At 55.5% G+C, this 19633-nt stretch overlaps 8 protein-coding genes across 8 annotated transcripts; 5 read left to right on the top strand and 3 right to left on the bottom strand.

The window, feature by feature from the left end:
• Nucleotides 1-66: 66 nt before the first annotated feature.
• Nucleotides 67-1745, bottom strand: BU26DRAFT_451849 (WD repeat-containing protein-like protein). The gene is made up of 2 exons (XM_033824777.1): nt 1544-1745; nt 67-1485 (listed from the first exon to the last, which is right to left on the bottom strand). Exons 1-2 carry the CDS (start codon nt 1640-1642, stop codon nt 469-471), a joined length of 1116 nt encoding a protein of 371 aa, XP_033686867.1. The 5' UTR covers nt 1643-1745; the 3' UTR covers nt 67-468.
• Nucleotides 1746-1860: 115 nt separating this feature from the next.
• On the top strand, nt 1861-3333 carry BU26DRAFT_246240 (mitochondrial carrier). The gene is made up of 5 exons (XM_033821077.1): nt 1861-2067; nt 2121-2195; nt 2246-2375; nt 2429-3046; nt 3106-3333. Exons 1-5 carry the CDS (start codon nt 2051-2053, stop codon nt 3196-3198), a joined length of 933 nt encoding a protein of 310 aa, XP_033686866.1. The 5' UTR covers nt 1861-2050; the 3' UTR covers nt 3199-3333.
• On the top strand, nt 3307-4427 carry BU26DRAFT_246263 (uncharacterized protein). Its single transcript, XM_033821079.1, has one exon. It carries the CDS (start codon nt 3469-3471, stop codon nt 4111-4113), a length of 645 nt encoding a protein of 214 aa, XP_033686865.1. The 5' UTR covers nt 3307-3468; the 3' UTR covers nt 4114-4427.
• Nucleotides 4428-6386: 1959 nt separating this feature from the next.
• BU26DRAFT_561658 (uncharacterized protein) lies at nt 6387-7664 on the top strand (the record flags this gene model as incomplete). Its single annotated transcript, XM_033832941.1, has 1 exon — nt 6387-7664. The coding sequence occupies one exon, from the start codon at nt 6387-6389 to the stop codon at nt 7662-7664; it is 1278 nt and encodes a 425-aa protein (XP_033686864.1).
• Nucleotides 7665-8230: 566 nt separating this feature from the next.
• Nucleotides 8231-9364, bottom strand: BU26DRAFT_516604 (uncharacterized protein). The gene is made up of 3 exons (XM_033828366.1): nt 8837-9364; nt 8633-8732; nt 8231-8581 (listed from the first exon to the last, which is right to left on the bottom strand). Exons 1-3 carry the CDS (start codon nt 9220-9222, stop codon nt 8477-8479), a joined length of 591 nt encoding a protein of 196 aa, XP_033686863.1. The 5' UTR covers nt 9223-9364; the 3' UTR covers nt 8231-8476.
• Nucleotides 9365-9588: 224 nt separating this feature from the next.
• BU26DRAFT_246257 (NAD(P)-binding protein) lies at nt 9589-11253 on the bottom strand. The gene is made up of 8 exons (XM_033821078.1): nt 11077-11253; nt 10848-11029; nt 10685-10797; nt 10518-10634; nt 10381-10453; nt 10219-10322; nt 9885-10162; nt 9589-9832 (listed from the first exon to the last, which is right to left on the bottom strand). Exons 1-8 carry the CDS (start codon nt 11115-11117, stop codon nt 9673-9675), a joined length of 1068 nt encoding a protein of 355 aa, XP_033686862.1. The 5' UTR covers nt 11118-11253; the 3' UTR covers nt 9589-9672.
• Nucleotides 11254-11940: 687 nt separating this feature from the next.
• Nucleotides 11941-14168, top strand: BU26DRAFT_246166 (uncharacterized protein). The gene is made up of 5 exons (XM_033821076.1): nt 11941-12333; nt 12384-12673; nt 12728-13138; nt 13192-13445; nt 13505-14168. Exons 1-5 carry the CDS (start codon nt 12042-12044, stop codon nt 13902-13904), a joined length of 1647 nt encoding a protein of 548 aa, XP_033686861.1. The 5' UTR covers nt 11941-12041; the 3' UTR covers nt 13905-14168.
• A 742-nt stretch (nt 14169-14910) lies between these two features.
• BU26DRAFT_590169 (uncharacterized protein) lies at nt 14911-19087 on the top strand (the record flags this gene model as incomplete). The annotated part of the gene is made up of 6 exons (XM_033834757.1): nt 14911-14984; nt 15044-15231; nt 15282-18274; nt 18329-18400; nt 18455-18623; nt 18675-19087. 6 exons carry the CDS (start codon nt 14911-14913, stop codon nt 18722-18724), a joined length of 3546 nt encoding a protein of 1181 aa, XP_033686860.1. The 3' UTR covers nt 18725-19087.
• Nucleotides 19088-19633: the final 546 nt, after the last annotated feature.

Raw genomic sequence — 19633 nt, 5'->3', positions numbered from 1 at the left:
CGAATGATCCTGGAGACGCCAGAGGTTCTAGTATGGCGGAAGACGTTCGCATCACCAGATATCTCGAGCAAAGAAGCAGGACGCTGCTTAGGCGGCGAATATGCCTGTCTACTTTCTATCATTTCCTCCAATATTTCTGCTAATGTGCACTAGCTGCGCGCGGAGCTTACTAGATCACCCTCTCCCAATACTCTGAAAGCCGCCTGTCCGGGATCATCGGCCGGCTCCCATTTTGGCCGTAGTGGAGATTCGAGTTTACTTTGCCGGAGCTGCTCATCCTGCCCGAGCACGCGCTCGTTCCTTCCCAAAGCCTGCGCGTTGCGCTCCCGTTGTATCCGGCTCATTCTCCGATCTTCAGGCCATGCATCCTCGCCAGCTGCACATCTGGTCTTGACATACCTGTTAGTATCCTATCTTGCCAAGGTAGAACAACTAAAAAGATCAAAATGTTCTTCATGCAACGTCCTCTTACATCATGAGATCCGGGTCTGGCTGCCAGAGCAAGAGATCCCTATCCGCGCTCGCCATGAGATTCGTCCTCGGGTTGTATCCTACGATTGCCGCTTTGCCGTGGCCGGGTAGCGCTTCTATCGGCTCGAGGTAGTTGTTCGCTGTCGGGGCCTTCGCAATGTCCCAGACGAGGAGTCCTTCCTCTCCGCTGCCGCCTACGAGGTATTGGCCATCGGGAGTTGCGCAAACATCACCCTGTCCGAGTGCCGCACTTGTTCCATTCGCTGCGTTTGCGCCGTGGCCTGGGGGTGCTGCTCCCGGGGCGAGGCGACCCGAGTGTCCGGATTTGCGGTAGCAGAAGTGTGTGATCTCGCCTGAGAAGGCATCCAGGACGAAGTGGCCACTGCCCGTTGTGCTGATAATCAGACTCTTTCCATCATTTGTGAACTCCATCTTTGTCCATTCTCCGCCCTGTGGACCCAGGAAGCGCTGCTCAAGTTCCATCAGGTCGAAGCTGGCAAATGGCGGTTTGTCGAAGTTGCGCACGTCGTAGAGAAGAACGGAGTGTGTGGGAGGAGACGCGATGGCAATAACCGTAGCAGAGGGGTCGTAGGATGCAAGATAGGGAGCGTGGAGGTTGAGCAGGCCGTAGAAGTTAGGCGACTGCAGGTTCCACAACCGGACGGTGTTATCGCGGGAGCACGATATGAACTGATCAGAGGAGGGACATAGTCCGATTGAGGTCACCGTATCCGTATGCCCTTTGAAGTAGCGGATGTAGGAGTTGTCGTGCGTAGAGAGGAAGCGAATTGTGTCGTCCACCTTCGTACTGGCGTAGATGATACTCTGCGCATGGTGTGAGAAGCGCGCGAGATGCACGCCGTACTTCTGGCTCTTGAGCTCCTTCGCGTGCTTGCCCTCCTTGCAGTTGTAGATCTGGAGCGTGTCGTCGTCGCGTGCTACGATGGCGAGCTCGCCTGTGTCGTCGAAGTCGAGGGAGGTGATGGAGGTGCTGGGGCTGGGGGATTTGAAGCGCTAACACTACTTTAGCATTCACACATGCGCGATATACTAAAATGGTAGGATAGCTCACTCTCGAAGGCCTAAAGGCTGTTATGACGTCGCTAACTTTCTGCGTCGGAGGGCCTGCTGGGGGTGGAGGGGCGCCGGGAGTGGCTGATCCCGTCGCCATGGTGGTGGTTCGGTGGGCTACTTGCACTCAAGTAGCATCTCTTGGTCGTGGTTGGCACGCCCAGAGTAGGAGTGCGTCTCCCTCTGCGCTTGGGGATTTGCAGAGCTCCCCACAGTCAAATGGCAAGCTGCGGAATGTGAAGCTGGGAGCTTGGACCCTCGCTTGTCGGCGGCCCTGCGCCGGCAAACCTCCGGAATCGGGAATTCACTTCCAAAGATTATTCAGATCAGTTTGCGAAATTCTCACCATCAGCGCCGTGCCCACGCCTGGCGCCACCTCTTGCCTCTTCCCTCTTTACTGCAATCTTCCCTCTATGAAGTCTCGGTAGCAACATCTTCGAAAAGTGAGCGGCGTGGGTTGCGCTTTCGTCCAGTTTCCGAGCGTGAAAAGCGAGGCAAGAGCCACGAAATGGCTACAACCACGGGGTAGGCCGTCCTCCGGCATTGTGAGAATGAAGTCTGATGCTCTATTTGCCTAGATCTTTCATCGCTGGAGGCATTGCGGCGTGCGGTGCTGTGACGGTTACTCACGGATTCGAGACGGTCAAGATCCGGTATGCGACGCGTCGGCGCTCACGATGCGCACTTGGTTAACGGGGTACAGGTTGCAATTGCAGGGAGAGCTCCAGTCAAAGAAAGAGGCAGTGCGGTTATACAAAGGCGTGTTTCACGGCGTTGGTGTCATTTTGAAGAATGAAGGACCCCGGGGACTGCTGCGAGGACTAGGATGTGCAGTATGGGACATCAACTATGGAGACTCATGGCGCGATATCTAACGAACGCGTAGTATGTTTACCAGATGACCCTCAACGGCTGCCGGCTGGGCTTCTACGAGCCGGTGCGCAAGACGATTACCAACGCCGTTTACAAAGACTCGTCCGTCCAGTCCTTCGGCATCAACCTCTTCTCAGGCGCCGCATCAGGCATCCTCGGCGCCGCAGCCGGCTCGCCCTTTTTCCTCGTCAAGACGCGATTACAATCCTTCTCGCCGTTCCTCCCGGTCGGCACGCAGCACCACTACAAGAACGCGATAGATGGCATGAGGCAGATATGGCACCATGAGGGCGTGAGGGGTCTATACAGAGGTGTAGTGCCAGCAATGGTCCGCACTGGCTTTGGTAGCTCCGTACAGCTGCCTACATACTTCTTCGCAAAGAGGCGGTTAGTTAGGCATCTTGGGATGGAGGAGGGAATGCCACTACACATTGCAAGTAGCACCGCTAGCGGCTTCGTCGTCTGCTGCGTTATGCACCCTCCGGACACCGTTATGTCGCGAATGTACAACCAAACAGGCAACCTCTACAGCTCAGCGTTCGACTGCCTGTACCGGACCATCAAGACGGAGGGAGTTCTGGCCGTGTACAAGGGCTACTTCGCGCATCTTGCGCGCATTCTCCCACACACAGTGCGTCCAACACCTTCGCACGCTCGGAACGGCCGGAATGATATGCTGACGCTTAGTAGATTCTCACCCTTACGCTTGCCGAGCAAACGAACAAGCTGATGAGGAAAGTCGAAGACAAGATACTCTCGCCTGAGATGAAAGCGAGGGTATAGCCCGCCAGTACCGAACGCTTAGCCATCATCTGCTGTATAGATTTGTACATATACCTCGGTTCTTCGATTCTTCTTGCATAGCGGGCAAAGACCAGGCGGTCCGGGCTCTCTTTCGTCATTCGGGCTGCATACTTGTTCGGCGGGTCAACGCAGGAGGTGTACGTGTTTACGGGTTGATTTCTTCCGGGAGTGCTTTGCACGCGAGCTGCTGAGCGACGACTGCGAGCGATATCGTGGAGAGTAAGTGATAATCAAGAGCATCGTTAATTTATGGGTTTCTATTCTAGGATCTTCGATACGGAGCGGGACGGGGACGCGGTGTCTTCCTCCCGCAACGCCCAGCTTGGCCCGTTACTCCGCCGTCCATTCGTTGTGCAAGGCACCGCGCACTATCGCATTTTCGTGAATACCATCGTAGACGTACGTGGACACTATACGTTGAACATGACCATTGGCGTATACTATACTGCAGTGGAAATAGAGTTCGACGTCCAATTTATCCAGCTGCAAAGCATATGCGACGAGTATGCAAAAGCACTGCAAGCCATCACACCTCGTGGTACAGCGCTGTACACACGGCCAATTTACGCGATTGAATATCGACAAGCGCGGCATTTTGCTAAACCTGCGAGGAGAAGGCTCGCCAGCTTAGCTTTCCTTTTGCGCTGTGCGCCGTGCTGTCTGGGCGCGGAGAGCTCGTGCTCTGGAGTAGGTCTTGGCTACGGAAATGTCACTCCTGCTCCGCTCGGCGGCGACATTTCTCCTCGCATGGCTCCAGGGCTGTTTTGCTCTCTGTCAAGGATGCTGTGCAGTGTGCAGCAGCCAATGAGACTCTGGCAGTCGCGAAGTTTCGTTCACAGCATGTGCAACCAAGTTTCTCACGGCATTGCTTCTTTGCGTGATTTCTTCTCCTGAAGAAAGGAGAAAGCCGGCTCGGGCCTCGTAACATCATCCGATGGGCGTCGAAGAAGAAATGTGAGGAGGCGCAAGCGAAACCGAGAGTGTAGCGCCGTACCTGGCAGGACACCGGAGGCAATGTACACTACTGTACCTGGACGATTGTAGGTGCATGTGGATGCCGAGGCAACGACCCCGGAGGGTGGTGGAGTGCGCCGATGCGCGATGTGAACGCTAGAGTCTCGTGACCGGTGGTGACGGACAGGCTCCAGACCACTCAGCGACGACGTCGTGGTGCAACCTCTGCGAGACACGACAGCGAAGCACGCAATACGTAAAAGAATGCCACCGGGGGCGTTTCAACACACGATGCACGGCGTCGAGTGGAGCGGGAGCTTTACTCCACAATGCAGGTCAGAGCGATGTCGCACGTAGCAGTGCGCCTCCGGTGCGGAGAAGGTTGAAGGACCCGGGTGTCGTACAGCATCAAAGGTACTACTCACCACTCGCAGACGTCGAACGGATTGGCGGCGGTCAGCAGAGTGAACGATTGGGAGGCTATCCCCGCTCGAGAGCCAACGCTGCGCCGGATGCCAGCGTGCAACGCTTCGTAATCCGCAAACGGCAGTGAAAATTTTTATTTCACTCACAGTCTGACAGCTGTCAGGCACCGAGAGCTCTCAGCGGTTGGGCTAGACGTCACAAGGCAACCGACCAGCGGGGGTAGCATCGCGATGGATTCTTCGAGTGTGACAGACTGCTGTGACTGTGGCCGTTGCAAGGGCTTCTCGCACACCGATTCCTGAACAGCAGGATTTGAGCGAAAGTGAAGCTTCGAGGCATTGCGAGGAAATGGGGGCAAGTACTGCTTTTGTTCAAACAGTCCCGCTCGCATGCAAAACGTTACTCGACAGGGTGGAGAGCCGGGGCGATCTGATCCAGAAGCGCAGAAGCCAGTCCCTGGACATCGGAGGCTCCAGATTCTCAGGGCCAGGCTGATCAAAACTGGGTCGCGGGCCATCATCCGCTCCCTCGCAGGGCCTGCATGACGATGCTCGCTGCCCTTGGGAGCAGAAGAAGAAAACAGCCCTCGCAGCGCGGAAACGTCACGGCAGGAGGCTGACTGTCGTCAAGAACAAGTAGTACGAGGCGCAGAAATTCCGGCACTCTCGTTGGAGGAGCGAGGGAAAACTCTTCGTCGATCACAGCCTCAGTCGCAACGCGTTTCCGCTTCGAGAGACGTGAGGACCTGGGTTGCTCGAACGTCGTGGACCCTGGGCCCTGCCAGCCTCATTTCTATTCGCACATTCGATCACTTGGAGATTTTCTCCGCGCCGTCACGGTGCCGTCTGGAGCGCTCTTCTCCTTTTCTCCTTGCCCTCGAAACGGGGCCGCTCGCGTGCGCACTGCGCGATCGACGTCAGTGGTTGCACTTTTCGTCGCCTCGACGTGCCTGTAGCCTCACAGATGGCGAGGAAATGTCAGACTCTGCAGATTTTGCCAACGCTCGATCCTGCGTCTTCTTATGGGGAACATGCGGCTTCGTGGTGTGCTCCAATGGGAGGGTGACTCGCAGACCAAGGGTCTTCGAGGCACGCGCACAGGGCGGGCTGCGGACAGGCTTGCATCTGGGGTGCCAGGTTCTTCTCCGCACTGCCCAAAGCTTCGGGTCATCAGACAAGAATGATGCCCACTTGCTGAGAGATATTATTATTAGGCGCCTCCACCTAAAGTCACTAATTCACTAATTCACTCCTCCCTTCATCACATCTCCTGGACGCCTCCAGCCATCGTCCGCTCCCAACGGCCCACATGTGCCGACACCACGTTCCGTCTTTCATTTAATCCGGCACTCGGGCTTGGAAACACGGGTCTCGTGATGCCTTGAGGGGCATTGCTATTACATGCTTTCTCGGCGTCCTTGTAGCCTGCCTGTAGGCTGCGAGTCAAGCACTCCCTCCGATCCACGCCAATTGCTAGCTTTCCCGCCGCATCCGCACCTACTTCTGGCTGGGTTTCGTCCCGATGTACAACAACGGCTTGGCGTGCTGTCTCCTCCTCTGACGCCCGGATCTCTGTGTCATACGACAGACAAGCGGAGCGAGTATGTCGAGTCGGGCTTCCACCTCAACGCTCCCCAGCCGACGACGAAGGAAGCGGGCCGCCCGAGGACGATGACATCGCCCTTCGCGTCTACACCACCGATTTCGAGCCAGCATATCAGTTTCACCTTTCCATCACATGATACAGCGGACCCTGTATTCATTTTCCGGATAGCACACCAGCCCGAGATGGCTCTCTCCTTTCCATCCCGGCCGTCCCCTCCCCGGCCGAGGAAGCGTTGTCGAGCGGCCGCAGACGTGGACGGTGAACATTCGTCTCTACACAAGAAGAAGCGGAGGCTGAGGCTGTTCCTCATAACGTCTCGGCTGTCTCCTCAGTTCTCGCACCCGGCTACCAACATCGTGGACCGAGGAAGCTCTAAGATTGCAGTGTGGGCGAAGCAGAAAGCACTGGGTCGCAATCTGCTACGCAAGGCTGCCATCCTGAACCGCATCAGGCGGCAGACTATATCAGCGCGGGAGACCGAGATGTCACTTGGAAGAGTACTGGTGGAACAAGAAAGGGAGCAGGAGCAGCTCAAGCTGGCGAAACTGGCTTTCATATATGGCAGCCACGACACGCACACCCGGCCTGTGTTGGCGAAAGGAGATTCGTTCCCGCCGGCATATGCAGTCAGGAGCGGAGATCACTTCGAGCTATCAGGTCCTTCTCCCGACGGCTCTCCTACCGCTTCCCCTTCTCCTTCGCCACCCTTGCGCGGCCGCGACGCGGACGGTGTCGCAGAGTACCGTTCACCGAATGACGCATATTCGTACTCGCCACCCCGCTCCACGTCACCGCGGAGATCGTACCTTCCTTTGCCACCATCACCCCTTGGTCTATCTAATTACGATGCTTTCGACGTGGAAGACGACATCCCAGATCCGTATGCTCATCTCGACGACGAATACGAGACAGGCGACTACGATGCGGAGGTGCGCGAGGACGCTCACTCCTCCACATCCTCGCGTCAGCCCTCCGCCCCTGCAGCAAGTCCGAGTAGGAGGGACACTGAAGCAGAGAAGACGCCGCCTCAGACCTTCTACTCTGACTTCAGCGTCTTGGACCCGGGCGAGCCTGTCGTAGGAGATTACGACCAGGTTGACCACGGTGCGGACGCTGTCTGGCCAAGCGCTTTCGTTGTCGACCCACCGCAGGCTTCTGGAGGGACCCGACTATCATCAACGTCTCCTGACTTCCCGGCACTTTTTGCAACCGCCCAAGGCGTCCTGGCCCCCCTTTCGCCAAACTTTTCCTCAGTTCCCTTAGAACCGGTCGTGAGCCCTACCTCGTCGTCGCCGAACTTCGCACCCTTTTCCGTTACGGTGGACGATAGGGGCACCGGAAGGGACCCGGTGTCTCCTCTCCTCGATCCCCCCGAAGTGCTGCTGCGGCGGGAGGACGGGGACAGGGAGCAAGAGAAGGAACGGCAGCGGAACTTCATGTTCATGCAGTTCGGGTCATGAGGGCCGCCTATCACGCCTCGGTCAAATGCTAGGCGCTCACGCATCCTATTCATGCTTCCTATTCACGCTTCCTATACACGCCTCCCACGCTATACACCACCCGCATCTCTACGATATACCCTCTGTACGAATCTCCTATCCTCCGCCACATCGATATCCGGCGTTTCCACCATTCCACGGCGCTCCACAAGCTGCGCAGCGCATCGTCTCTGCTATCTATCTACATCCGGAAGGTTTACGCATCGCATCGGCGCTCCATAAAAAAAATTTTGGCATCCACGGGCGGATTGGGCTAGGCTGGCTGCATCACAATCGGAGTAACGAAAAACTGGAGACCAACTCACATTTCCATATTTGTCTGCGGGAAATTGGCGTTAGGGGAATTGGTTGGTGTGGCTTACGTGTGTGGGTCTTTTGGGTATATGGGCTTTCGCGTCTGTCTTTACCTTTGTATACCCCTATTCGTTGGCTTTATCATGCAGTGACTTTGGTCATGTCTCTTTGCATCGCGTGGGCCTAGGATGAGTGATGGTTTCACTTTTCTGGGACTGGAGGGCCGGTTGAAATGAAAGTACACTGCTCTGTTCTTGATTTGATCACACTCTAAGGAACTACACGCTTGTCATGTTCAATTCCTTTTGTGAACCCTCTTCAAGAAGAAGTTCATCCCGGACGCGGTGAGAGTAATATAAAGGTCGCTCACGATCCAAGCAGTCCGAAACTCTCCCTTCACGACCGACTTTTCGTTTACTCCGGTAATGACAGCTGCATCGATCTACACTCCGCATCTACTAAACCCGCACGCCCATCCATCAATCTCCCCGAATGCCAGAATGGAAATGATTTCGCAGATCATCGCTGTTCGCAGGCGCTTTTAAGAGCTTGATAGCTCGATCATCAGCGATATCGCACATTGCCTAGCACCTCGTGAGCTAGCGTCCGATTGGGAAACTTAGAGGCTTACACACCTGAGTCGCTTCTTGCCGCTCTGCTCTAATATCGCCGCGGTCAATCCTGGCTCTCATATTCTCCATGATGACGGGCCGAGAGCGGCCATTGACGAAGACACTGCAGACTAATCAGCGTCTCTCTTCGCCAGCAGAACCAAATCACATCATCAACAAGGCAATAGCTCCCAGTGCACTTGCAGAATGCTAGCGAACACCACTTACACATATCTCAGTCCCGGAAACTTCGCCTCATACTCGCGATTCAACGCGGCTAGCTTCTCCGTCTCCTCCTCTCCACCCGTCTGCAACTGTGCCTGCTCCGTCCGACTCTGTTCGCTGTCCACTTTCTTCTCTCCCAGCCGCGGATGCGAGCACAGGATCTCCGACAGCTTCGCTACATCCTCCGGCTTATCGGAGTGCGCTAGCGCAGTCAATTGCGCATTGACGGCGACGATTAGTGTGTGGTAGCTGGGGAAGGTTGCTGTGCGGAGGACTGGGAGCGAGAGCTCGTGCAGTGGTGGGGACGGCTCGAAGAGGAGGTCAAGGACTTGTGTGAGGTCGGAGTCTGGGAGGTGTGGGAGCGAGTCGATGGCGGGGAGTGATGTCATGGTGATGGGATGGGATGCGCGATTCAATTTGGGAAGTTTTGGAAGGGACGGGGAGAGAATGTGTACACGAAGTCTAGCTAGAGAATAATAGAGAAGACTAAATAAAATTTGACGAGTGTCGAGAAAGGGAGAGTTGTTGTAGTGGAACTTTGAGAGTGATGGCGTAGCGGCCGCTGCCGACCGGCCCATTGGATCGGGCCGCGGGACCGATTGCAGCCTCCGAGGCGTCAATACTCCTGACCTCACTTTCTCGCCAAATGCTCGACTGCAACGCGATCCACATAGACACAAGCAAATAACGTCAGATGTCTCACTTTCCACACAGGAACACAACCCGTCGCTCGCCGCGGCGGAAGAGCAGCAAGGAGCAAGAGAACAATTGTCGGACATAGAATTGAAAGCGAAAGACGATCCTTAAGATTCCGCCCTGACGGGCTCTAAGACGCCTCCTCACTTATCCGCAGAGGTCAGCAGGTCAAAAATGGTAGCCTTGACCGTGTCTAGCTCCAGCACGGCTTGGACCTCATCGTCGATGCTCGCCAGGAATTGCTCCTCGTCCCACTTCGGCTTCCATCCTAGCCGATATGCGTTGACAGGTACAAGATCCCCACTAGGCCACTCGTCAGCTAGACATGCCCATGCCGGTGGAGAGGGGCGCTTACCTAGAGGTCCCCATCGCACGCACGTACAGGACCGGAAACCCAAGATAGTCGGCCGCCATCTTGTCGCTAGGCCAGATTGATGGTTTGGACTCTGCAACAAGACCACGCGCATGCAAAGACTGAGCGATGCGGTCCATGGCGGCCCACCAAGGAGTCCTATGGGCCATTGCGAAGTAGTAGCCCTCCTCGCCGCTCGGAATCCGCTCTTTCTGCAAGATCTTCTCTACGAGGAGAGCATAGAGCTCTATCAGGTCTGAGATATGCGCTGCGGGTGGGTGCTATCAGGGTGTTAGTATATTTCATTAGGAGACTACCGTCACTCTGGCTGGCTTACACCATCCTTGTCGAATTTGTAGACGATCTTGTGCGCCATACTAGTTCGGACGTATGCCGGGATGCTCACGGACAGCTTCCTCCACTCGCCGCTGCCTCTTCCGTCTATTATAGCCTCAGCACTGGTTCAATTGATCAAAGATACAGTCACAAGACTACTCACAGACGTGCGGCACCACGATGTTGAAGCTTGTAACACCGTGTGCTTTGGCTTGCTCGGTAACGAGGATATTGGTCTGAGCGGAGGGTGAGAAACCGCGTCTGCACAACGGGATGATCCAGGAAGATGGCACGACTCACCTGTCGAACAGGATGCGGTCCCCCTATCTCCTTCTCTTTTTCGAAAACCGTATCGGTATCCCTTACTTGCCCATACGGCCAGCCGCCTTCTTCAGAAAAGAGCGTGGTTATAGACGACTGTCTTGGAATCAACAGATTGTTGGAAAGTAGATGGCAGACAGACTCACATGGATGAAGTAAGTCTCTTCTCCACTGACTTTGCGACGCTGACCAAGGGCTTTGATCAGGTGGGATGGGATTCGCCCATCTATCGCGCTTGCTGTATGCACGACAATATCGACTAAGACATCGTGAGCATCCTAGCCGAACAGTTCTAGGGTTTCGACGCACTCTCATTGCGCAGCACGGCTTCCTTCACGGCCGTTTCGTCGACGAGGTCGACTTGGATCACATTGACACCCAGCTTTGAGAGCTTTTGGGCTTGCTCTTCCGATCGAACTGCGGCGCTGATCTGTGCCGCCTTGATCGGGCCGCTTGTTCGAGATATGAAGTTCGCAAGGACAGAGCCGCCACTGTGCTTGTATCAGTTAGGGGCAATCAGGACGTGGGCGGATCCTACATGTAGCCTGCGGCACCGGTGATGAGGATATTGTTGCCCATTATGAATGTTTGAGAACGGATTTGACGTAGGCGAAATGTGGTGAGTAACTCGACTCCTGGAGAGGACACATGGCTACTTGTAGTCCGACTCCATGGTGCATAGGGCGCCGTCTATTCCAAGGCTCCTCGAGTGTAATCCGCAAGGCCACTTCCTTCAGGCAATGGAAGCCCGCGGACGTTGAGTTGGACTGAGGATGAGCATCAGCCAGCCAATCAGGGCCCCGGAATCCACCTTAGGTAAGGGCGTTCGGAAACCCGCGCGAATCCGTCTCAACTGGCAACATCGCTGCATTTGTCATCTCTAGCAATACCACTCCTACCTCGCTCTCCGAGCATGTGTTACTGTCGATGGCCATACCACACCGCACTGCAGCCGATTTTCATCACAGAACGTGGCTGAAACATGGAATTCCGCGGACACGACACCGATGGCCGTTCAAAGAGCCGCCCAGCAATCGCCCGCCGCGCAGTAAGCTCTAGAGTGGTACTCTCCTATCGACGCAAGCTAAAATTTGACGATCAGTGTGATCAATGTCGTGCTCGAAAAGTAATGCGTTCCGATCTCGCACGTCGAAGAAAGAAATGGGAATCTAATGGATCACCATCGCGCAGATCGGCTGTGACAGAGGGTCACCATGTTCGAATTGCACCTCCGCTAGGCTCGACTGCACCCACAGCGCAGTGGCATCCAATGCACCAAGTCCCAAGCAGAGGGTGTTGATATCAGCACAATAGTGAGCCCATCCGGCGTAGACTCCTCCAGGAGAAGTACTCATCTGGTCTTAACGATCTAGCGAACAGAAAATCGACGGCATTGCAAGAGACATCGATGGCATCAAACTTCTTTTACAGGGTCTTCACGTGTCCCTAGATGAAGAACAGCATGCAGCTAGCCCCCTTTTGCAACTCAATCGAGCTCGTTCGATGAAACTACCTGGTGAACATCAATCCGTCTCTGCATACGAAGGTGAAACACTGTGGAATCATTCGGCTCATATCGTCGATTTTGTCAAAGCTGTCGTCGAAGATAGAGTTCTAAGAAATGACGGGCCTGAAGCGAGCGAAATGGTTTCATCATTGAGAAACCTTGTCCAGGCTTTGGAAGGGCCTGCTTCCGTGCGAGGCCCAACTCCGGATTCCGGCCTCGCGAAAGATCTGGCCAATCCTCCCATGCCTCCTTTGGAGGCTGTAGTCGCGGTACTGCGATGGGCTAAGGGTTCGTCGCTGATTACCAATGGAAGTCAAGCTCCCTAACACGAACATCAGATCACGAGTCGAATACCAGAATTGACTGGATATCCAGGATTCTACCTCTACAAAAGTTCACCGACATCTGTCAAAAGGTCTACTTTGCCGTTGACGATTACACGGAGGTCGACTTCATCCTAGCCAACGGTTACCTATCCTACGTATTCTTTGAGCACGTCGTTGTATCTGGGCGTCGAGACTACGGCGAATACTGCAGACTCTGTCGCAAGAACCTCCATAGCGCTCTTTCGCGGCTCCCGCTTCTCTTACCCGCCTCTATGGAGGTCGTTGCTGCTTTGACGCTTGGGGTGCGTATTTTCATTACCTGCGGACGAGGAATGCTCGCTAATGGTAAAGAACAGACTTACAACGCGATTGAAAACTCTCAAGGTACAACGGCCTGGACTTTCATCTCGGCTGCCGCGAATCTTTGCCAGACGCTGGGATATCACCGCCTCCGCTCCTCAGGAGAGAACGACCGGCCTCTACGAGCTGCTCAGGAGCGTCTCTTTTGGAGTATGTACAAGATGGAGAGAGGGCTGTCGCATAGACTCGGCCGATCGTCTAACATCCACGATGCTGAGATTACGTTACCGGTTGGCTACCCAGGAGAGTCACGGCAGGTCAGGCTTGCGAGGATCCAGGGGAAGGTCTACGATCAACTCTACAGCCCGACCGGCTTATCGAGACCGGGTGATGAACGCGGACATATCGCTGGGGCGCTCGCTGGAGAGCTGCGAGCACTGATCCACGAATTGAACGGCGAGATTTCAGTATGCCTTCAATGCTTTCACTCATCCCTGATTTCGCTGACGGCCTGTCGCAGGATGCCATCAACCACCCCGGCGACGTCGCAACGGATCCGATGCGAGTCGTGTATCTGCGGTGCGACCTGATTTGCGAATCTTCGTTGCTCTGCTTGATACTTAGGGCCATTCCAATGGCTGCGAACTCCCTAGGCGGCGTTTTGGACGAGTGTGTTGCGGCTGCTCGCGATGCTTTGGACATACACGATCAGTGTATGAGGGATGTACGGGCCTGCAAGAATGACTCGTTCATGGTGACGAGATATATTAATTGGTGAGCTGACCAATGGCATCCCGTCACCAACTTTCTAAACTGACTGCTACATCGAACAGGGCGATTCTGCACTGCCCCTTCGTCCCGTTCAGCATCCTGTTTACCCGCGCCGTCCAGGTTCTAGATGCCACCGACCTAGCCCGTCTAGATCGCTTCGCAGCCTCGCTGCAGCCTGACGAGTCTGCTTCGCCAGAGTCTTCGATCACACACCCATACCGACTGTATGAGCTACTCTGCCAGGCTGGGCGGCTCTACTTCGATTCCAACGCTACGTCTTCGCTCACCGCAGACCCAACCTTGCTCTACAATCTACCAGATTCCTTGGGCGAGTTGGACTTCGGGATGGAGGTAGGGACCGGGATATTGGATGTGGGTGGGGTTCAAGGGAGCGAGCTGAGTGATTGGTATTACGGGAATCAGCAGATTATGAGCTTGCTGGATGAGAATGCGATGTTTTGAAAGCGACGCTGCTATTGCTGCAAAGGATGCTCGGGTGCTCGAAGATGGCGGTTGATGATTGCTTGGGACGGAAGCCCGGGACGTCAAAAGAAAGTCAGAGCGCTGCCGAGTCCATCGTGCATGACGGAGGGCGATCAGCCGCTAGCTCCAAGACATGAAGTAAGGTGTGCAGGCGCTGTTTGCGGGTGATTGGAGCTTCATGGTGGTGGCGGAGCAGAGTGCCAATTTACTGGCAGGGCTGCTGTTGCGGAACGCGGGGCAGGCCTTGGGTTGGAAGCTCATGGGGAGCGAGGGATTGCAAGTTCGAATCACATTCCTGGTATGCTTGGAGGTGGCGGACGCATTCCAGGTTGTCGCGACTTTGCGCGCTTCAAGTGAGAGCGCCTGACGCGTTCTTATTTCCCCCCGTCGAAGACGTCGTCGAGGTGTGCTAGTCCCACAGCGCTCCGGCTCCCCAACCGTGGGCTCCACGCAGGCGTGAAGTCGTATGCTAGTGCGAGGCTGCTCGTAACGCGCGCGTACAGTCCGATGGCTCGCATGGCGCTGGCGGCTCGGAAGGACTGTGCATGTGTGTGCAGTGCGAGGGGAATTTCTTCTTACTCGCGGGCCGCGTCGATGGCCGACGCCATGTGTGGAGCTACCAGAGCCTTGGCGGAGCTGAAACAAAACTCCCTGCGCGTACCTGAACCCTCACAGACAGCCGTTATTGCTGCCCCTCACGCTCGCTGCTCGTGCCCGGCGCACAGTGAAAGACAGACTGACTGACTGCACGCCGCTGGAGTCTGCCTTTCGTATCGTCGCTACCGCCGGAACAGATGGTCCGCTCCACCCCCGTCTGACCCTCCGCCAACGAGGCCGTCCTGTCCTGCAACATACCCCTGACGGCCGCGCACAGTCCCCCAACGTCAACTCTCGATCCGCCGCCGACGAAGACCTCTTGAAGGCCGCTCCAAGGCGCTGAGAGGGAGCAACCTGCCTGCCGTCTGCCGTCGCCGCCGCGCCCGCAATGTCTCTGAACGGGCTCGACGATGTCAAGGTAGCCGAAGCGTACCAGGGCGCCCTCGCCGAGGCGGGAGGATGGTAACACACACCTCGCACACCGCAATATCAATTTTACGATGCTAATACCGCGTGCACAGGTTCCTGCTCAAGTACGCTTCACGAGACGAGGTCGACGTGCTCACCCGCGGCACCGGCGGAGCAGCAGAGGCTCGCGGCGCCATCGCGCACTACGAGGAGAGGTCGCCGCTGTACGGCTTCTTGCTATACCGCCGGCGCAAGGTCTTGATCAAATATGTGCCCGAGGGGACGTCGCGGCTACTACAAGGCAGGTCGGCCCCCAATGCTGCGCTGTAGTGGCACTGACATATGCAACAGCCCGCGTTGCCGTTCATTTCACAGCTGTCACCGAAAAGTTCACCCCGCACGACTCCATAATCTCTGTTACTACCGCCGAAGAGCTCAGCGACGCCGCCCTCACTTCTGCGTGCTCCCTGCACACCGCCGCGCCGTCGAGCTGCTCCTCCAGCGGCTCGTCGAAGCGCCACAAGCTGGACGAGATTACAGAAGATGCCGAGGAAGGGCAGAGTAACGCAGGTGATTCCGCCGAGACAGCAAGACCAGTGACCGCCGCGTCGTCTAAACCGGTGATTGTGGAGCCCGCTGCGAAGAGCGAAGATGCAGAGGGGACAAATACTGCTACAGCGGCACAAGAGACAAAAGCCGCGGAGGGCACCAAAGGCACGCCTGAGCTGTCCCACGTAACGATTGAGACGGTGACGGAGACAAAGGAGCAGGTGGATCCCAAGGCAGCAAGCCACAGAGACAGCTTCAAGAATTACGACTCACTGTTCGAGCATGGCCCCGATCCGCGCATGTCCTCTCAGACCGCACGACCAGCCCTCGCCGACCTGTACGCCGAGATTTATGCGCAATATAGCAAGCCCAAGGTGAAGCTGGGCCCGAGGCCAAAGCAATCACTGGATATCAAGCGCCCCCATACTTCTGGTGATGGCGTTCAAGGCGCATCAAGGCCCGTCTCGTCCTTGCCGCCAGGGCTACGAGCTGGAAATCGGAAAAAGGCGGAGCCGAAACGCCCAAAGTCGAGAGACACCAGCATTGTACCCAGCATCGCTTTCTCTGCGCCACCTCCCGTTCCTGCTATCCCCGACATGCCCTCCTCACCGTCCTATCTACCGAAGGGTCCGGCCAGCGTCAAGTCCATGCCTATCAATGCACACAGTAGCCGCAACCACAGGTCCACAGGCATTACGCCAGAAAAACAGAGGTTGATGAAGGCTTTGGAGCTGCGGAAGAAACAAATGAAGGCTCTGAAAGAGAGGGAAGCGAAAGCAGCTGAGGCCGCGGCTGAGAGTGCGGATACTGGCGCTGGGGCCGAAGCTAAGGACTCTGAGATACCGGCCGAGAAGAGCTCTCCCGAGCAAACGGCGCAAGTGGAGGAGGACCGCACCGCCTCTAAGTCCGAGGTGGAGCCAGCAACCTCGCAGGATGTAGTCGAGGAGATTGCGTCAAACCAGGGAGGCTTAATTACTGACGAAACCAAACCCCCGTCTGGTCAGGAAGACCAGAGCGCGGAAGTGACCGCCGCCCAGACGGAGACGGATGACCTACATTCTGCTGCTTCCGCTTCTTCGCCGACATCTGCGCAAACTCAGGGATCATCCTGCGCCCCCTCCACAAGGCCTTCCTCGATATCGGAAGATGATCACCATGCACCTGCAGACGAGACGAAGCCTGTCGACACCGAAACGAGCTTGGGAGCAGGAGATGAGAAACCCACAGGGTCGTCCGAAAAGGAGGATGAAGAAGACTCCATCGAAAGCTCCCCGACGGTCGTCCCAGAAAATCGGACGCCTGTCCCTTCGGTGAAGATCTCAAGCCAGCCCGAAGAACCAGCACCAGCGACGTTGACCCCTACCCCTGATTCAGATGCTTTTTTATCCCGGAGAAGCAAGAGAGAATCCATGGTCCTTATGCCGCCAACCGATCCGGAAGATCCGCGATCGCGGAGGAAGTCCAACCGAGAATCCATGATATACATGCCACTACCTGAGACCCCAGGACAGGATGAGGCGCAAAGCAGGAAACAGAAAAGGGAGTCTATGATTCTGACAGCACCGATAGGCCAAAGCTTCCTGGAGGGCAAGGACAAGCGCCGCGCTGTGATCGATCCGGTCCATCTAAGCGCTGAAAATTCCGAAGCCGAGTACCTGTCTGATGATTCCTTCATGGAGGAATTGCAGAGCGCGAAGCTGGAGGAAGCCAAGCCAATATCCGTTTCCAAGTCGCCCATAACGCCTTTCTTTCCTCGGAAAGCGTCCGTATCCGAATATTCCATCCTCGAAAGGTCATCATCGCAGCAGTATATCAAACCTGGTCGCCTCACGCCAGAGCAGCCTAGCTCCCGCAAATCCTCCGGACCTTGGCTAACCCATGCCAACACGGATACCGTGGTGACGGCGAAGAAGATCAACGTCTCATCAGGCATCTCACAGAGAATCAAGGCCCTTGCAGAGAAATCCAACAGGGACTCGTCAGCTTCAGTAAGTCCAGTTGCGACGCCCGACGCCAGTAATTCGATTGTTGCCCAACGCAAATCGTCATTCTTCTCAACACCCCCCTCTGGAAACTCCCCAGAAGGGAAGCCCATTCAGCGTCTTAGTCGTGCTTCCTTTGCCAATAGAGCCACTTCACCAACGCCTAACAAAAAGCCTGTGTTGCAGCCACCGCCCAAGACTATCGAACTGAATCAGCCAACGGTGTACAACAAGCAGAAAGGGTCCCAGAAGCCCGAATCTGTCCAAGTCACGGCCCGCATCGTACGAGACGCGCGAGTTCAGAAGCCTACCTTGACGATGCCGACCGAAAACACCCCGCTGGAGCTGCATCAGAGCCCGATCATCATCGATCACCAAAGGTTGATGCGGCCGCCCTCTAGCACGAAGCATAGCCCCACGAAGGCCGAACCCACGTCTCCGAGGCCTCCTTCATCGTCTCATTCCAGAGAAGCAAGCTCTTCCGCGCTCCCTCGATCATCTTCTGAAAGCAGTTGGCGGTCATTCGGTCGTCGACTTAGCGAGTCAAGATCACCCGGAGCACCTCCACGCAGTATGTCCATTTACAGCTTCGAGAGTGGCGACGAGAAGCGCGAGGAGAAGAAGGAGAAGAAAGACTCTAGGACGAGTAAATTGTTCAAGCGTATGTCGTCCATCTCCTCGATCTCTCGGAAGAACTCGGCCGCCAGCGCAACCCTTCCCGAAGAGGACTTTTTGTCCACTCTACCCTCGCTTCGCGAACCTCCACCACCTGTCCAGGTTGGTGACCTCAACATCCAATTCCCGGATACCCTGGTAAGTCTGAATTCCAGCTGCCACGTATTTTGACCACACTAACTTGCAATATAGCTATGGAAACGGAGATGGGTGGAGGTTGACACCATGGGAAATCTAGTCCTAAGTCTCTCTAGATCGAACGAGGTTTGTCTCTGGGCTGCTCCTGCATAAAGAGCATAATACTAATGTCGGCGACAGCAATCGAAAGGCATCATCAAGCGCTTCCACCTGACCGAATTCCGGACGCCGTATGCACCGGACCCGGATAGACAAGAACTACCTAACAGTGTCGTATTCGACTTCGTCGACGGGCGGACCCTACAGTGCGCTTGTGAGACTTTTATTGCTCAGGCCCAGGTTCTCCAGAGTAAGCAAATTCATACCCTTCTTCACATTGTGCTCGCTAACCGGTCTTCAGTACTGCGGGAAGCACACGACGCCTGGGTCGCCTACAACCAAGGACAATAATCTCTCTTCAACATTCAAAGTATCGTCTTCTTTAATTGCTTAGACACGGCCTGCTACTTCTTCCATGATTTCGATTCCTTTGCAACCAACCATACCCAGGCTTCCATCTTCTTTTCGTTGCTTTCTTTTCCCCCACGATCCCTTTCCAAGACATGACCGTATGACCTCGATACCGCCTCCTGTGCCTTTTCTTTTGTTGGTAATGCAATTGCATCGGGGGTTTGAGTTGTGATTCCCGCAGGCTCGATTTATCATGCAGGAAGCGAAAAAGAAGGGGTCGCCATTCGTTTGGGTCCAGGTTGCATACGCTATTTGCCTTCAGTCTTGACGAGATGTCTCACATAAAGATGTCTCGCCTTTCTCATACCCCCTTTTTCATTTGGAGGAATTGACTGGAACCTAGGGCTGCCGTGCGTGGCGTTGCAGCACAATACTTTGAAAGCTGTCGAGCGTTTATCTTGTATAATATGTTAATGCTGCGCTGGAGCAGCAGCTTGGATTCCAATGAGAAAATCGCGTGTGGCTATATATAGGCTGTGCTTGTGATGATGCGAAGGATGTAGATGGGGAAATGTAGTCTGTTCGGTGTTCGAATACCGTGTCTGCTTGCTTGCTTGCCTGCCCGGGCGTCGGTTCTACTACCAGAGTATCCACCACCTCAGCAACCAAGACTCAACAGTACCTAGTTGGTAGTGGATAGCACAGCAGCTCTCCCCATGCGGGTTCTGGGCCCGGATTGATTGGCCGCTCATTCATTTCACTCCATGCATTCTGCTCTAAAGTCTAGAACACGGGATTAGCACAATCGCAGTTCCAAAGCGACTCTACGTAACCCGGCAGACAGACAGCGAGAGAGACGAAAAACCGCGTCTATGTCTCATCTGCGTTCTTGCCATTGCTAGCCGTAGC

This window comes from Trematosphaeria pertusa, assembly GCF_010094035.1.
Source record: "Trematosphaeria pertusa strain CBS 122368 unplaced genomic scaffold BU26scaffold_4, whole genome shotgun sequence".
Lineage (NCBI taxonomy): Eukaryota > Fungi > Ascomycota > Dothideomycetes > Pleosporales > Trematosphaeriaceae > Trematosphaeria > Trematosphaeria pertusa.
This window is presented reverse-complemented; position numbering and strand designations above follow the sequence as displayed.